Raw genomic sequence first — 18049 nt, 5'->3', positions numbered from 1 at the left:
CTTGCCCAGCATGTCGTCACATGCACTCCCCTGCCCAGTGTACACCCACCCTATCTTGCCTGCGCTTTAGACCTCCCAAACCCGTCCCCCCCCCCCGTGCCCACCATGTGTGCACAGGCGACCCATCCCTAAGATATCCTATGTACATAGCCAGTTTTGTAAAATCTCAGACGCCTCACCCTTCCCCACAGCACACAGGGGTTAAAGCTGTGTGCCCCTCCCAGTGGCTGGGATGGTGACAGTGACATCCACAGTAAACAGATGAAATGACTCTGGTGCCTGGCTGTCTTGCTGTGGGAGGGTGAGTCCACACACGCACGCTTGTTAAGGCTGGTCCTCCAGGGCCAGCTGTACCCAGGACCCAGCCTAAGTACAGCACAGGGCAGAGTCATCAGCTGGCAGCCGGCTGCCCAGTGGTGCTCAAGGCAGAGCTTAGTCCCTCGTTCCAGACAGAGAGCTCACTGGTGTATGGTAGGTATTTATTGAAAGAAGTTGAGAACCATCTTCCCCTTCACATGCAGGTGGGGCACACTTGGCTCCTGACAGCTTTAGGGACAGTAGGGCTTCCACCCTCCCCACCCAGTCTAGAGAGATGCCAACGCCCTTATACCTTAGTTTCCCTCTGAGGCCCCTCTCCCAGTGCAGATGACTAAGCCCAAGCACAGGGCCCTGGCCTTCAACTGCTTCCCCAGGCAGGAGAGAGGGAGTTAGCATGCAGGTCCTGGTTTCTCCTCAGAAACCTCCTGGGCCCAGTAGTAACTGACCAGCACCTGAGAGGCTGGGTCAGCATGGCACCTGGGACCCTCCATCTCTGAACGTGTCCTACAAAGGACACGTGCCAGACCCACCCAGGGCTGGCCCAGTCCTCCCTGTGGCCTAGCAAACCTGAGCTAGCAATGTTTGTCAGTTCTAGGCCCACTGAGGCCTTGACACACCCAGGAAACCTGGGAGCTGATGGACCCTTCTGATCTAGCAGCTTCCAGGCCACCCTCTGATTGTGCCCCTGCCCAGCTAGGGTGATGAAAGTCACCAGTTCAGTGCCATCTAGGCACTAGTGGGGAGAATGTCCTGCGTCCCGAACAGCCTCCATTTATCCTGTCCCCAGAGGAGGCTGATGATCACTCTGTGAAGAAGTGGATTCTAGTTCTGTGAACCAGTGGGAGAGGAGCGGCGGCGTCCCGCCCACTAGAACCTACAGGGTAGTGAAGGGGAAAGAGAAAGAGCCCCCTTGTCCCCCTCTGCAGTCCTTACAGAGGCCAGCTTACCCTCCACTGCCCGCTCTTCTCTCCGTTGAGGAGGTGTCTGAGAATCTACCCTGAGTGCCACTACTGCAGTGCCCACTGGCCTCTCTGAGGAGAGCTGCTTTCCTACCACACAGCCCTGTCTCCTGTCGGGATGCCCAGGCTTCTCTCCAAGCCTAGGAATCCTGGTCATGGTAGGGCCTCTCCTGCCAGCTTACTTCCTGTTCACTATCACTGTAACCAGAGGGAAGAGGTTCTGCCTGAACCAGGTTCCTCTGGGCTCCAGATTTGCTGCATTCTTGGCCTTTGCCCTCTTCATCTGCCGCCTGCTTCCCCCTGGAACTCTGTGCCAAACAAGTCCTCGAAATTGGGTTTATTACTGGGCCTTCTCCCTGGGATCTCCCTCCAGAGGACTGGGTCCAAACAGGGTGAGAGGGATCATGTGCCCCAAGAACCTGGTGCTTAGACCCGACTTCCCTGGTGAGGCCCGTGCAGGTGGCTGCAAGTGCGCCGGGGTTCCAGCCCCGCCAGCCATTCCTAGCTCTTCTTGGCCTCATGTTCTCGGCGCCGCAGCTTCTCCCGCTGCCGTGCAGTCTTCTCCTGTGCCTTCCGTTCCTTCTCAGCAGCTGCTGCCAGCTCCTTCAACTTCCGCTTCACCAGTGCCCGGTCATGCGAGTTGCTAAGCCCCAGGCTCTGGGAAGAAACCCAAAGTGAAGGAAAGAGGCCCAGAACACTCCTCCCATGCACTCCCTGCAGCCTCTGGAGTCTGCTCCGAAGTATGGCCTTTGCCTAGGGATTAGGCAAGAGGAATGTGTTGCAAGTGGCCATAGAGATGACAATTGGCACTAAGCCATTTGTGCCCCATCCTTGACTTCGGATCCTCAACCTAGATGCCACGACCCTACCCAGCCTCCTGAGGTCCTCAAAATGGAGAGTGATTTGCTCAAGGTCCCACTGCTAGGCAGCAAGGTCTCTCCTCACTCGCTATGGGATTGGTCTTGAAACCCAGGAATCTCCAAGCATTGGAAACCACCTCTCTTCACTGTCGCCTTAGCACACTCCTGTCACCAGACTCTGAGACTGAACATGGCATGGAGCCAGCCAGGAAAGAGGCCTGGCTTTCTAACACTGGATGGTAGTCCAAAGGGTGAGGCCAGCCTGAATACTCGGGCTGGAACTAGAGGGTCAAATGGAAGTGATGGATTTGAGTTTAAGTCAGACTGGGGCATCATACTACACTGCAAAGACTGGACCAGACCCTTGCATAGAGGTCAGAAGCAAGGTCAGCGGCTAGACAGAGAGAGGCAACCCCAGGTCAGCTCAGGAGACAAGTAGGCCAAAAGTCAGGGAGGGTCCTTATGCTTTAAGGCTACCTCAATGTGGCTAACCTTGCACTCCGACCTACCTTCAGTTTGCTCCCATCCAGCTGCAGGAGCTGCGGCCCATCCACCTGTCGGGCAGCAAATTCAGCGGCGTACTGTTCCAGGTTGAGGCTGCACAGCCACTGGCCCACCTGCTGGCTAGTCCAGTGTTGTATAGTAGGGAGGGACTCGTCCAGGAACTGTGGTAGAGATGGGGAGGGTTAATGGAAGCCCGGTCTCTTGGCCAGGTCCCCAGCAGGAACAAGGGCTAGCCTGGCTCACCTCATCTGAAGACTGGGACAACGTGTGGTAAGGATAGGAGCACTTGGTCTCCTGCCGAGGACCACTGGGGATCTTGGGGCTGCTGCTGGGAGGTGTGGAGTCATAACTCAGGGTGGATTCCTGAACAGAGAGGGATGTGTGCTGAGGCGCAAGTCCATCCCCACCACTCCCGAGCCCATCACTCTGACCAGACGGAGCTGAAATACCGGACTAGCCACCAGCAGTTGGTCCATGCTCCTGATCGTGAGCCCAGAACTAAACAGCCAGACAGAGGCTGTGACCTGACTGAGACCTGAGCCCTCTAGGGGGGAGCTGGCTACCTAGAAGACATGGCACTAGGGACATGGCACTAGCGTTAAGTTGGGCAGAATAATTAACAGGAGTGGAGGAGGCGAGGTGCTGCTGCCTTCGGAAGGCCCTCCAGGATTCTCCCAAGGCTGTGTAGTGTGTGCCTCTCCTAGGCCTCTTGCATCCTGACTGGCGGGTACCCTTATTGGCCTTGGGTCTCCGGGAGGACTTGGGCTGTGTTTCACTCAGTGTGTGTCCTCTGGGACAAGCACAAAGGGAGGGGCTGAGGCAGGATGTAGGGGTGGTTAAAGAACAAACCTGCACATCAAAAGGGTCTCTCCCCTGAACCCCAAGACTGATGATTCTCCTAAGCCCTGGCACCATACATATCTGTGGGCAAGTTCCTTTTCTCCGGACCTCATTTGCCCGTCTGTACAGTGCAGATACTAACGCCTGCCTTGCCTGCATCACAGTGAAAGGCACACATGTATCCTGGGCTCTGTGAAGTATTTAGCAGTCTGGGAATGTAAGGGGACTTTTAGTATTGCTGGTGTCGATGGCTCTCATTTCCTGGGGTCTGAAGCTTTCGGAGCTCTAGGCATGGGTCCTGCCCATCTCTCTAGCTCCAGAACTTCCCACCATGCAGGAGGCCAGCTCTTGATGGTGCAGTCCAGACCTGACTCAGGAAGAACAGTAAGAAACACGGGGCCCTGGGATGGAGTGAGCAGTAGGGGCTCAGTGTTCCCACAGGAGCACTAAGAGCAGGAAAGCAGTGTGAACGGGTATGAATGCATGAGCCAATGATGAACGAAACCAACTGAGAAGATGGAAGTCGTGAATGAGTAGGAGGCTCTGTGGAGCAACGTGAAGGTCCCAAAAAAACCTCCATCCCAGTCCAGCCCTGATGAAATATGCCCTTGTTATGATCCTGGAAGCCAGTGTGGAGTCCTGGGGTTACACACTGGCAGGATGGCACATTCATGTAGCCCCAGGCCAGTCTGGGCTACAGAATAAAACTGACTCGGGGCAAAAAAAAAAAAAAAAAAAAAAAAAAAGGAAGGCTGGACACTAAGAGGGAAGGAGAAGAGGAATAAAGACCTGGGCTTACCTGGGAAGCTGACTTCTTGGGGCTGAAGCCCTCATGTTTGGGGGAGCAGGTCGGGGAGGTGGTGCTCCCTGAAGAAGCAGAGCCTTTGCCGCTGTCTGTGAACCAGGAAAAGGGCAGGAACGGGGAGCTCCCTGTCCTTCCAGAACCTTCTACGGACTCCCTGTGGAGAAAACATCCGGCATGGTATGGTGTCCAGGAGAGGACTGGAGCTGTGGGTGGGTGCCATGGGTACCTCTCACCTGCTGCCCATGGACAGGCGGTTGCTACCCTTCTCCTTCCGGCTCTTGCCAGTGGACGCTCGGCGGAGAGTGACCCTGTAAGGAGGCAGGGGGAATGAAGCATACCTGCCAACTGTGATGCTCAGACCCCAGTTGTTCAAGGACCCATGCAAGACCTGCCCCCACTCACCCCAGGTCCAGGAATTTTCTGCGAGTCCTCTTATCCAAGCCGATGGTGGGGCTGGCAGGCTCAGGGGGGCTGGTATCCCGGCTGTCATCTTTAGAAGGAGAGGGGGAAGAAAACAGCTAAAGCAACGGTTTGCTTGCCTCCTGCTGCTGCCCATGTGGGATGGCAGACATGTCTTGACTTAGAATTAGGCCATCTGGCTCTGGGGTTCTTCATTAGCTGTGTGACCCAGGAGACAATTCTCTCTCTGTTTTTGAGTTCCCCTTCATTGCAAACATAGAGACATGCCATTTTACAGTATCTAATGGGAGCCTAGGCTTTTACCTTTCACAAACTGTAAAAGCACATTACAACTAAGGAGGTAGGCCTATTAATGTTTGTTAGTTCATTGGTTCGTTTATTTTTGAGACAGTCTCAATGAAACCCAGGCTAGCCTGGAACTCCCTATGTAGCCTTGGTCTCCTGATTCTCCTGTCTTCAACTCCTGGGTACTGGAATTACCAGAGCACATCACAGTATCTTGCATGCCATGACTAAGGCTTCCTGTATGCTAGGCACATACTACTGACTTTATCTTGGCCATCTTCTAACCATCCTTTCAATCTTGGCTCAAATGTCACCTCCACTCCAGCAACTGTGCGTGTTCCCTGCATAGCTTTTATTACAGTTTGATTTGGTTGTTTCTTTCCTAAACTACACATCCCCAGAGGCCAAGGACTGTTGCTCTGTTTGGTCCCAGCGATGTCTGTCATATAGTAACCCTCTGTAAATGAAGAATGGAACCTGTTGGCCATCCTTCCACCTGCCCTGTAGCCACCATACCACCGGGCCAAGCTGCGGTTCCCATGCTCGCCGGCAGGGGGCATCGCGCCTGCTGGGCTCACCTTCACTGTGCGGTTCTGCTCGGGCATAGCGGCGCACGAAGCTGGGGGAGCTGTCCGAGGAGGGTGCGGAGCGCGGAGGCGAGCCAGAGGTGGCGGCCAGGCCTTCATGCGAGGCAGCGTTGTGCAGGGGCCGGTAACGGGCGAGGGGCGAGGGCGGTGGCTCGTCCTCATCCAGGCTGCGCCGCAAGCCAGGGGGCTCCAGGCAGAAAGAGCCGCTGGCGGGGGAGCCTGGGCCCGAGTGCAGAGGCGAGCGCAGCCGGTGCAGCGGGCTACCGCAGCCGTCGGTCACCTGGAAGAAGGGCAGACGCTCAACCAGCGCTCCGCGCCCTCACTCCCTGGAGGCTAGAGGCCAATTTCCTCTGTAGGCTATACGTGGAGCCCCAGGGGAGCTCAGTTTTCTGGGGCCTGGAGGGTGGGTTCCTTCGGACCGGGGATGGGGAGTGCCTGAGCAGTGACAGGGGAGAAATGGGTGATCACATGAAGTGAAGATATCCTGCTTCATTTGCTAATTGTGGGACTTCCCAAACCTGCTCTCTGCTTCTTCATCTTTAAAATGGGCTAACATCTTTTCTGCAGAGGGACAGGAGCCAGAAGTGAACAGCTAGCTGACCTTTGGGTGGGTGACTGTTGGGTCTCTGGGGGCACACTCCCCTGGAATTAGGGGGCGGGTGTGTGTGTGTTACCCCAACCTTGCCTCCGGGCCCATCGGAGCCTTCCCCATCCTCAGCAGAGCTGGCACTGTCTCGTAGTCTGGAGCGGGAAGGCCGGTGTCTCCGGCCCTTGGCCAGCAGCTGGGCCCGGGCTTTGTGTAAGCTGCTGTCCAGTCTGGTGGTCTCTGGTACAGCCAAGTCCAGATCTGCAAACAGAGACCAGAGCCACCTCAGATGACCACCCTGACGCACAACCCATCCATTAAACTGGTGCTTGGTGGTGCCACTCACTTCGACAGTAGGTGAAGTTCAAGCCTCCCACAGGCTGGCTTCCCAGCCCCACCTGCCAGTGCCTGCACATAGCACAACTGCTTGGCCCTCCTGGGGGGCCTATGTGCAGACACTCACACGAACAAGGGTGTGAGGAGGCATGTTCACCTGGATCCTAAAGTCTGATTGAGAGTTGGCAAGCGGGTGGGAAGTAGGGAGTAGAGATGGCACCTTTAGTTCTGTAGGGACCAGAGGAATGCATCTGCCATGCACCCAATGTGATACATGCATCGCATCATTGTCCTCAGAGCTACCTGGAGAGGGGAGGCTACAGCATCCACACATTTACCAACTAGACTCAAAGAAAGCAAGTCACAACTGGAGCCACTGGCTAGTTACAGTCTGGGGTTTGGGTGTGGCTCCAGAAACGGGCCCTCCTGGGGACACCATCTTGCTGTGCCACATTCAGGCTGTGTTTAAGGATAGCAGTGTTAATGCGTGTGAAAAGTCCTTGGTTGAAGTGAGGAAGCGGGACACCTAGACACCAGTGTCAGAACCCGGAGCAAAGTTCCCACGGGTCCTTCAAGTTTGTCTCGGGTCCTGGGCTCTACAGCCCAGTGCTAGGTCCTGTTAGAACCTGGAGAAGGCGTAGACACATCTACTGGGTGTGTGCAGAAAGCACCAGGTCACAGTTTTGCTTTTTGTTCGCCTGCCTGGAAAGGAAGCATCACTCTTGGTCTGGCCTTGACCTTGGTACTGGGGTCTTCCTGGGCTTCAGGATGAGTCAATACGCTCCTGTTCGCCCCTCTCTTAGTATCTCTGCCCCCCCCCCGTTCCATCCTTCATACCCACTCTTCTTGCCTGCTTCTCTCTCATCTGTAGACACCCCAAAGGTACCCCTACTCAATGGCCACTTTGTCTATTCCCAGCTCTGACTCCTCTAGTAAATACCAAGCCTAAACACAGAAGCACCTACCAGGGAACCTACAAACCAGGGCCCCCTAGTACCTTAGCCAAACACAACTGATAAAAGCACGCCCAGTCCATCGGAGTCCTTTTGCCTTTAATTCCAGCACTCATGAGGCAGAGGCAAAGGATCTCTGAGCTCAAGTCCAGTCTGGTCTACAGAGCGAATTCCAGGACAGCCAGGGATACAGAGAAACTCTGTCTAACACACACACACACCCCACACTCATTGGCTTGCCTTAGATTTTTTGCCTCCAAGTTGGACAGCTGTGAGTTACCCTTTCCCCCCAGCCCTCCTAGACCCTGTTCCCACATGGACAGTCAGCAGTGGCTTCCATTCATAGCCTTTCCTCTCCCCCCCACCTCCACCATGGCTGGCCTCCCTATCTTGGTAAACGGTGGTTCCATCTTTATTGCTACTCAAGCTAAACCCTGTGTCTTTTTTGACTCCCCTTGCCTCTCTCTTGACCCCTTTCCTATAAATTAATTTAGCTGCATTCCTGTTAGCCCCACCCTCAAAATAGCTAGTCCTATTGAAATACAGAGGTGAAGCACGAGACTGTTTTTTAATGAGATTCAAAATGGTCCGGGGCAGTGGAGATGAAGAATGGGAGGGGTGAAGCAAGTCTGACCAGGGGGTGACCGTGGTGGAGATGGAGTGATCAGAACTTGAGCACATGACAGGGTGCATTGTGCTCTTTTCTCTACCTCTCAGGTTGTCTGAGGTTTTCATTTGTTTTTTACTATTATTTAACACACCCTCTCTCTCTGTCTCTGTGTGTGGGGGGGGTGCATATGTATTTGAATGCAGATACCCTCAGAGTTCAGAAGAGGGTGCTGTATGCCCTGGAACTGGAGTTACAGGCTATTGTGAGGTGCTTGACCCTGGATGCCCAGAACTGAACTCGGGTCCTCTACAAGAGCAGTGCCTACTCTAAACTGCCCACTCTACAGGCCAAGCTCTTAGATTTCATCAACAAAATATTGTTTATGGGTGAGTTTACACATGTATACCTGTGCACATACGGAGAGGAGTGGGAAAGAGGATGGGGGAGGGACGGAGAGAGGAGCACCAGGTCTAGGTCCCCATCTTCTCATGCCTGTTATTATAAATGGCCTCCCGTGCCCCTTTCCCACTTGGTGTCCTCCAGCGCAGCAGCCAGAGTGGTCCCAACGCGAGGTGCCAGCTCTGTCACTCCCTGCTCAGAACCGCCTCATGCGGAGTCAGAGACAAAGCTCCCACAGCGCCTTCTAGATTCAGTCTGTGCTCCTGAGCTTCAGTCACCTCCCTGAGCTTCCGCCTCTCCCTTGTCCCCTCCTCCTACCCTTCCTCTTACAGACCCAGCCTGCACCTCAAAGCCTTTGCATGTACAGCGTCCTCCCGTATATACTCCAAGTTGTCATTCCTGCCTTTTCCTGGATCACACACCACTCTCTGGCATCCTGAACACCTTGCTTATTGAAGCCTATGCCTCTTTCTACCTATTAGACTATCAACTCTGAAAGGACAAGGTTTTCTGGGATGGTACCATGGACACCTGGCAGCTCCTGGTGCACAGCAGGTGCCTGGTGAATACTCTGAAGGGAAAAGGACGGGTAAGGAACTATCCTGAATGGACAAGGAAGTAAGAGTGACCAGGGCTACTGCCTCAGACTTATTTGGTTGCCAGGCTGAGGCCCGGATGACCATAAGGAGAGTTGGGGTTTTTCAAAACAGGGTTTCTGGGCTGGAGAGATGGCTCAGTGGTTAAGAGCATTGCCTGCTCTTCCAAAGGTCCTGAGTTCAATTCCCAGCAACCACATGGTGGCTCACAACCATCTGTAGTGAGGTCTGGTGCCCTCTTCTGGCCTGCAGACATATACACAGACAGAATATTGTATACATAATAAATAAATAAATATATAAAAAAAAGAAGTGAATCTGCCTCAACTCAAAAACCTGCAATGAAATGTATGACCTTTCAGAAATATTTTAAAAAATAAAAAAAAAAAAAACCAGGGTTTCTCTGAGTAGACCTGACTGTTCTGGAACTTGCTCTGTCGACCAGGCTGACTCAGAGATCCCTCTGCCTCTGCCTTGTGAGTGCTGGTATTAAAGGTGTGTACCACCACCACCACTGCCGGCCAGAATGAGGTTTTCTAAGGAAAGGGAATGGTGTCGTCCTGGGTTTGAGGTGTCGAGGAACATGCAGAAACAGCCTGAATGAAGATGGAAGTAGACATTTGTCCAGGGATGTGGTGAGGGGCTGGGAGGTGACAGCTACTGTCAAGGCTGCTCTATTGGATCCAGATGTGATTCACTTCATTCCTGATGTCTAAGAACACCTTGGTGTCCCTGGAATTAGCCAGGAGCCAGTAACACTTCTCACTGCTTGAAGTGTGTGTCACTGAAACGTCCTACAACCTCGGAGGAAGGGACTCAGGATCCCTAGGGCAGCTTTAATTTGCCCAAGAGCATAGAGCAGGCAAGAGCTAGCTAGGGTCAAAGACAGGCAGGCTGGCTTGTTAGGAAGTACCAGACATATCAGTTGTGCCCTTTCCGAACAGAGAAGGAGGCAACCTTATGTCTAAACCCTCATTTTATGGGTGGAGAAACTGAACTCCAACAAGAAAGGTTTGGTCAGTTGGATGGAAGGAGTAAAAGTGATAGCCAGGTCTCCTGGCCCCTGGGCCAGTGCTCTAACCTTCTCTCTGCTGATACCCAGCTGGTACCCAGCCATCTGCATCAGGGCGATAGATCCCCGCTCCACATGGCAGAATGGGCATCACCAGGGCTGGAGACCAAAGGGTCTCCTGAGGGCTTGCGGGTACAAAGCAAGGTGGGGCCAGTCTCACCAGGGTCCCTCAAATTCTCCTTCCATCTCTTCCCTTCCCTGCCTCCCCCTCTGGGCTCTGGGTAGTGAGAGAGATGAATATTTAATTGTTTTCATATGAGGAAGCACTCCAGGCAGTGCCCAGCTACCTCAGCAGACAGGAGGAAAACAAGAAAGGATTGGTGAGGAGCATGGCGGAAGACAGGAGACAGAAAAGCCTTCCCCCACTAAAGGGAGCTCACCTCTATGGACCTGCCAAGGTTAGGCTGGACTTGTATAGAGCCAGCCTCAGAGATAGGGAAATGCTGGGGGAGAGGGGGAGTGGGAGGGAGCTGGGGTGGGGAGCAGTGTTCCCAGAAGCATCTAGATAACAATACTGGCATGACCAGCACCAGTGGCCACAGCAAGAAGAAAGAGAGAAGGGAAAGGCAGAAGAGATGGGAGGAAGCAGAAGCTGGAGCCCTGTGGCATCCCATGTTTAGGAGCCCCTTGGGGTTGCACACAGGAGTCACCCACTCAAATTCTGCAGAGGGACAGCTTTTCCACAACAGAGTCACAGAGTCTGCCGTATGCATAGAAGTCAGAGGTTGATGGCCTCAATCCTTCTCCACCTGAGTTTTTGAGACAGGGTCTTTCGCTGAACCTAGAACTAGCTCATTTGGTTAGAATGGCTGGCCAGCCAGCCCCAAGAATCCTGTCTTCCCATCCACAGCTAAGATTACAGGTGTGCACGGCTGTGTCAGTTTCGTTGTTTTTGAGACAGGCTCTCTGTATGCAGCCCTGGCTGTCCTGGAACTCTCTATGTATACCAGGATGGCCTCAAACTCAGAGATTTACGTGTCTCTGATTCCCAAGTACAGGGATTAAAGGTGTGTGCCACTATGCCCAGCTTGTGCCCGGTTTTTATGTGAGTGTTTAGGATTGAACTCAAGTCTTCATGCTATCATGCTTTTTTTTTTTTTTTTTTTTTTTTTTTTTTTTTTTTTTTTTTTGATTTTTCAAGACAGGGTTTCTCCGTAGCTTTTTGGTTCCTGTCCTGGAACTAGCTCTTGTAGACCAGGCTAGCCTCGAACTCACAGAGATCCACCTGCCTCTGCCTCCCAAGTGCTGGGATTAAAGGCGTGCACCACCACCGCCCGGCTATCATGCTATTTTTTTTAAAAAAATTATTATTATAGTATGTGTGTATGTGTGTGTGCGCATGATGTGTGAATGTGAGTGTGTGTGTCACAGTGCACACGCAGAGGGCAGAGGATAACTTTTGTGGACCTGATTCTCTCCTTCATCCTTTATGTGGGTTAGGGGAACCAAACCCGGGTTGCACAGCTAGTGCCTTTATCTGCTGAGCCATCCTACCAGCCTCCATGTGATCTTTAAAGTGAGTCTTATAGGCACTCCGCATCCAACACCCCTTGTCTTTGAGAATCAAATGATACACTGCATGTGAGACCAGTTGCACACCATGCCCTGAAGTGCCCTATCTGTCCTTATCCCATGCCATGCCCAGTAGACTTGACGGAAGGGCTCCATGGCTAGGTCTAGTGCTAGACATGAAGTCACAGAGAACTTACCAAAAACTTCATCCACAGGTTCTCGGAGCTTTGAGGAAGCCATGACTCAAGAGAGCTGAGAAGAACAAAAAGGAGAGAAAGAAACCATGGATAAGAGGTTCAAGTTGGTTGTGGCAGTAAAGAAGCCAGCAGCTTCCCGCTTCCGGCCCACCCACTGCATGCCCTAGAATTCCTCCTTTGGTCCTTGGAAGAGAAGCCTGTGGGTGCTGAGGCAGGAGACGCAAACAGGAAAACCATAGCACAGACTCAAGCAGCTCCTGTGAGCTGGGCCTAACTACTGGTTGTGACTTCACATTGCCTTAGGAACTCCAATGCATAAGGCCCTGCATTGCCTTGGGCCCTCCAATCACTAGCATCCGGAAGCCTCCATCATCAACTGTTGAACATCAAATCTAGAGGTCATGGGGCTTATTAATCCAGACCTGTCATTTTACACAGACACAGAAGAGGAAGTGGCTGGCCCAGCAATTAACGGCAAGTACAGATTTAAAACCCAGGTTCTTCCATCCATTTGCCTACCTAGCTTTATCTGCTTTCCCTCCCTCCCTCCCTCCTCCCGTACCCCATCCATCCAATATCCATTATATTCATGCATCTACCCATCTTGCATCCATTACCCTGTCTTCCTCCTCCATCACTGGGGCCCCTCACCACCTGCTTTTCTGAACTGTGCGGGAAGCTGGCATCACCAGCTGGGCCATTCACTGTTTCAGACAGAATCCTAGTTCTCACAGGTCCTGACAGACTCACAGATGCAGCAGGGCATTAAGTGTTCACAGCAGTACATCTGTGAAGTATCCAGAAAGTTCTGGGAGGGAGTGTGCATAGGCAGGACAGGGTTGTACTGTTGTTTGGGTTTCGGTGTTTGTCTTGTTTTGTTGTGAGAAGCAAGAAGAGCAGGCAGGTAAGGAAGGGAAGCAGGAGAAATATATCAGAAACACCTTGGGCAGGCTTCCTAGCAGGTCTAGGGGACATGGATAAGAAGAGAGGGAAGGGGCTGGAGAGATGGCTTAGCAGTTAAAAGTACTGGATGCTCTTCCAGAGGCCCTGAGTTCAATTCCCAGCAACCACATGGTGGCTCACAACTATCTAGAGTGGGGCCTGATGCCCTCTTCTGGTAGAAAGGTGTACATGCAGGTAGAGCACTTGCATACGTACATGCATACATACATGCATACATACAGAGAAAAAGAGAGAGAGAGAGAGAGAGAGAGAGAGAGAGAGAGAGAGAGATGGGGGGAGACTTCGAATACTCTGGTCTCTGGGAGAAAGGCAGGTCACCGACTGGACCACGTGTCCTCTAGTTCCCCTGTCATTTCACAGACATCCCGTCTCTATGAGCTACTGGGCCTGGCTTGTCATCTTGGTATCCCCACGTTACAGGTATGAACCTTAATAGCTAGAAGCAGACATTGACCTGGTCCTCGGCTTCACAGCCCTGTCCTAGTGGCGTGATCTGCAGTTCTGCTCCTGAGGAAAGGACACTCTTAGGGGAGGGCTAGGGCAGAGGAAGGGGAGCTGGTCTATACTGGCTAGGATTAAGGCAAGTATTAAAACCATTTCCATCCACTAGGCTCAGGGATGCTGGGAGCTGAGCCAAGCATGCCATATGGAAGCGAGGTCAGCAATGGCTCAGCTAGGATCCCTTTGCTGTTCTTGAACTCTGGGAACTAGGAGCCGAGATCTAGAATATTCCTTCCTGGCTAGAAAGGCCAAATAGAAAAATAGGTTGGCCCTCATCATAAACTGTATCTCTTCGTTGGATCACAAAACCTTCTCTGACTAGGATTCAGCTGTCCCTTCTCCAGATTGCTGTCGGGGGTTACTCCCCACTCCCCCCTCCATTTGTCTACACTGTTTTGCCAGCCACTTCTCCGGTTCCTGAGGAATGGAGACCTTTTCATACTTTACTGGTTTCCTACTTGGGTCTTATCTCTTCTTGTCAGATGAGCCCTGTGCTCTCCCTTCAGACTGGAGTCTCAGGGTAGGAGCTGCTTCTCCCACTGGAATGGTTGCTCTTTGTAGAGACCAATGATGGCTCCCCTCTTAAACACAGAGAAGGCCAGCCCATGTCCTTTATTGAAGGCCTCAGTCTAGCCACCAGGCGAGGTCCTCATGTTCACCGAGGTCTGTTTTAGTCCCTTTGGGTGGACTGGGGCCTTCAGCTCAGACTCTCAGCCCATCCTGATTCAGCACAAACTGCTCCTCTTCCTTTCTCTCTCTCTCTCTCTCTCTCTCTCTCTCTCTCTCTCTCTCGAACAGCCAGCTTCTGTATGGGGGAGAGCTTTCCACACCATCCCATGCGAAACTCCACAGAAGCATAATATCCGGGGGGTCACCTGCCCCCGCTACCCAGCTCTCTTCTCCCAGAAACCCAGCCTCACCCACCCTCCCCCTCACACACGCACTCTCTCACAGGTGTTGTTCAACTATACCAGGGTGGAAATGAACCTGTCCCCTTCAACAGCCTTTGGGCTCCCTTGTCATCAGACAACTCCCTTCCCCAACAGCGGCCAATTCCTAATGGGCCACTGGTGACCTCTGACCTTTCTCTGGGAAAAGGAAAGGCAGGTGATTTCCAAGATACCCTGAGCCCAAGGGAAGGAGAAAGCAAAACAAAAGGTATACAACCTGGGAATGGAACAGAAGGAGCAACCATCAGACCCAGAGGTAGAGACTGACAGTGTCCACAGGGAGCTGAGAAGAAAGATCAAGACAGAATAGACCCAAGAGGCTCAGGAAAAGCTGCTGGGCAGCCCTGAGGGCCCACCATGGGGTGGGAGAAGAACAGAACACCTGCCCACAAGGCAGAGGGGAGAAGGGGGCCCAAGTAGAACAGGGGGGTGAGAGGGAAAGGGAGACAGTGGGAGAGAGGCAGCTGACAGGTCGCAGGAGTGCTTGACAGCAGGCTGGCATGGGGAGTCAGTTGTAGAGCCAAGAAGGCCGTGCCCCTCCCATGCCACCAGTCTTAAGCCAGCTCCAGGCTTGGAGCAGTCCGCAGGAGTTTGACAGCCCCTCAGAGCGCCACAGAAGATGGGGTTGGGGACCGGCACCTACTCCTATCAGAGTCCCCTCTCCCTAATCAGAGGGCAGAGGGCAGAGCTGTTTCTCCAACTGCCCGGGTAGGAAGGAGTTAAGGCCTCTCCCCCAGCCCCCACACCAGTTTTTCTTTCTTTTTCTCTTCTTTCTTTCTTTTCTTTTTTTAAAATTAATTTCCCCAGGCAGGAGGAAGAGGATTAGGGACACAAATCCTATTTCTGTTCCCTCCCGACAAGCCCAGCTCCCCGGTCCAGTGAGGTCTCCCTAGAGATAGAGGAAGAAAGGCCCTTGTGGCTTAGATTCATCTAGCCCTACTGGGGGGTCTCACCTTGAGTCCGGTAGTCTCTGGCCCCGCTTCCCCTTCCACCCTAGGAGTCTCGGCCCCTCACCTCCAGCATCCGTCATTTTCAGCGTCCAGCGCCTCGGGAACCCCTCAGGCCCATGGTGCTCGAGGCGAGTGCCGGGTGTGAGAGGGGTGGAGGACTTTCACCCCGGCCGCGGGGGGCTTCGGGCTGGCTCGAGTTGCTCCATCCCAGAGTGTTGTGGGGGAATCGGAGGGGAGGGTTCAGCAGGAAAGAATGGAGGGGCGAGGTGTGTAAGGATGCAGGGAGAAGGTCTGCGGGAAGCAGGAGACGCGGGCGGGGCTGGACCGGGAAACCTGACGGGAGGATGTTCCGTGTGTGCGTGCGTGTACGTGTGTGTGTGTGTGTGTGTGTGAGAGAGAGAGAGAGAGAGAGAGAGAGAGAGAGAGAGAGAGAGAGAGAGAGAGAGAGAGAGCGCCTGAGAGCCACAGCCACCTCCCGCCCCGCCCCCGCCAAGCCCCGCGGATCTTGGACCCTCGCGCCACAGGCCGATTTGTGCAGCGTCGCGATGGCTAGGTCCGTGGGGGTCGCCTGGAATAATGCAACGCGGGGGGCGCTTGTGGGGATGCCGGTCACCCCGGAGACAAAGAGCGGGAGGGAGGGAGGAGGCGGGTGGGCGGGGCGGAGACCGCAAGGACCGAGGGGAGGAGGCACCGGGTGCCCGCGGCGGGGGCCCGGGATCCCAATTGCGCGGCTACTTCTCGGACCGCCGGCGTCGTGGTGCTAGGGAGTCTGCGCGCTAGGAGCGGGCGAGCGGCAGGGAAGCGACCAGGGGGGCGGTCCCGTTTGGGGACACACGGGGCTTTCCGCCCCTTCGGCAGGGTCTGTGAGGGCTCCTAATTCTCTGGTTCTTCTATTCAACAAACATCTGCTCAGCAACCAGCCCGGGCGCTGAAGCTGGAGCGTACCTGTGCTGTCAGGGTTCGGTCAAGTGGGACTTCCCAAGACTGAGAGCTGTGGGTCCCAGAACGAAAAAGACACTTCCAAGTTCTGGAGGGGGCGTGCACCCGAGGCACTGGAGTAGGGCTCAGGGAGGATTCCTAGAGGTGTGTGGCTACTGCAGGCCAGGCTACAGGAGACTTACTCATGAGCATTGCCGGATGGATGGACCAATGGGGAAATGAGCTGAGGCTGGAGGGTTGATTCATTCTGCTACCTCGCACTCCCCCCCCCAAAAAAAAAGGTTAACCGAGGAGGGAGGAGCTTCAACATGCATTTTAGGAAAATTCGTTGGGCACCCCAGTGGAGAACAGACTGCAGGGGGACACCGGAAGTCTGGCACCGGCCTCAAGGGATTGTTGAAAGATGACGCCAGTGGGCATGAAGATTAAAGATCAAGCTGAGAGCAGTTCTGACTATAGAAATGAAGGGATAGACAGGATCTGGAGCCGGCTGGACAAAAAATTGAGAGAAGGAGGGGTTTAGGATGGCTGTGGATCTTGTCTGGGGCCCTGGCAGCTCTGGAGCTATGGGGTAGGGTTGGGTGGATGAGCTCAGACTTGGACCTGGTGAGTCGGAGATGGTGGCAGCTCAAATGTGGTGGCGGCGGCGCTGGATGCGCTCACCAGTTAGCTACCCCACAGCAAGACTTAGGGCGTATTTGGTACCAGGCAACAAGTACCAGGTTCCTCTAAGACACACAGATTTAAAAAGAAAATGGTTTGTTCAGGGGCAAATAACAACCTTGGAGAAAATCTAGGCACTTAGTGAAATTTATAGGGTCTGGAGAGAACTCCCGGTGGCTCATGGGAATGGGAGACTGCCAAGGGCCTGAGGGCAGCAGCATGTTGAATCAAGAAGTCCGTAGAATGGAGTGGGGACAGTATTAATGGGGTTCAGAGCGTCCTAGAGCTCGAGGACCTCTGGGTATCTTCAAAATCTGCTGAAGTCTGGTTAGACTGTAGGTTCATGTAGAGGACATGATGGTCTCTGGTGACCACCTATGTAGGCAGGCTCTAGGGCAGTGGTTCTCAGCCTTTAATACAGTCCCTGATGTTGTAGGGATCCCCAACCATATTGTTTTCATTGCTACTTCAGAACTAATTTTGTTACTGTTATGAATTGTAACTAAATGTAAATAGCTGTGGATTGATAGTCTTAGGTGACCCCTGTGGGAAAAAAATTGGGGGTTGTTTGAAGCCCCCAATGGGGTCGTGTCCCACAGGTTGAGAACTGCTGCTCTAGGGTCTTTATAGGAGGTGTGTGTTTTCCTATTCCGGCCTAAGGTGCTGGGATCTGGGGGGGGGCTGTTTAATGTCCCTCCTCTGCAGCAAGAGTCAGGGTTGTGACATAGCTGCTCTAGTTCTCATAACTCAGTAGATGATGGTAACGGATGAGATGGGGGAGTTGAGATGACAAACATCACAGTCTGCCTGCACCACCTGACAGCCCCCCAAATGGATTTGTTCATGGGTAAGTCACAGCTCAGGCCTGCCTGAGAAACTCCCAGAAAAGCCATACACAAGGTCCCCAGGCTTACAACACACTCCTACATAAACATCAAGTGTTACTCAAACACTCCTTGGGACATCTAGGAGGGGCCCCTCCTCACATAGCATACAGGGCGGGTACGGGATACAGGCCGTCCACATTGGACACTCGGACTGTCGGACTAGAAGCTCCTGCCCCGTCCATTTGTCTTCCCCACCCAGGAAGCTCCAACCGCTTCATTTCCTGGCAAGGTTTCCCGGACAGGGACTTCTAACCTAGGCATGACGACCTGAGACCTCGTTTAGGGAATCTGTCATGGAATTCAGGCCCTCCAGGATCTATCTGCAGCATTCCCAGGGTCCCCAATGTGCCAAGGATG

At 53.5% G+C, this 18049-nt stretch overlaps 1 protein-coding gene across 4 annotated transcripts; it reads right to left on the bottom strand.

Moving 5' to 3' along the window:
• Positions 1 to 477: 477 nt before the first annotated feature.
• On the bottom strand, positions 478 to 15873 carry Samd14 (sterile alpha motif domain containing 14). Of its 4 annotated transcripts, none has more exons than XM_057773607.1 (10): positions 15207 to 15873; positions 11840 to 11894; positions 6264 to 6425; positions 5570 to 5858; positions 4689 to 4776; positions 4520 to 4594; positions 4281 to 4440; positions 2885 to 3004; positions 2647 to 2802; positions 478 to 1934 (listed from the first exon to the last, which is right to left on the bottom strand). In XM_057773607.1, the coding sequence occupies exons 1-10, from the start codon at positions 15281 to 15283 to the stop codon at positions 1779 to 1781; spliced, it is 1338 nt and encodes a 445-aa protein (XP_057629590.1). In that variant the 5' UTR covers positions 15284 to 15873; the 3' UTR covers positions 478 to 1778. The 4 variants fall into 4 exon arrangements, with proteins under 4 accessions (XP_057629590.1, XP_057629593.1, XP_057629591.1 ...); XM_057773610.1 differs by having other exon boundaries at positions 15268 to 15870; XM_057773608.1 differs by having other exon boundaries at positions 6259 to 6425; positions 15268 to 15866.
• Between the last annotated feature and the right edge of the window lie 2176 nt (positions 15874 to 18049).

This window comes from Chionomys nivalis, chromosome 7, assembly GCF_950005125.1.
Source record: "Chionomys nivalis chromosome 7, mChiNiv1.1, whole genome shotgun sequence".
NCBI lineage: Eukaryota > Metazoa > Chordata > Mammalia > Rodentia > Cricetidae > Chionomys > Chionomys nivalis.
The sequence above is the reverse complement of the archived record's forward strand: the minus strand, read 5'-3'. Positions and strand labels throughout refer to the sequence as shown.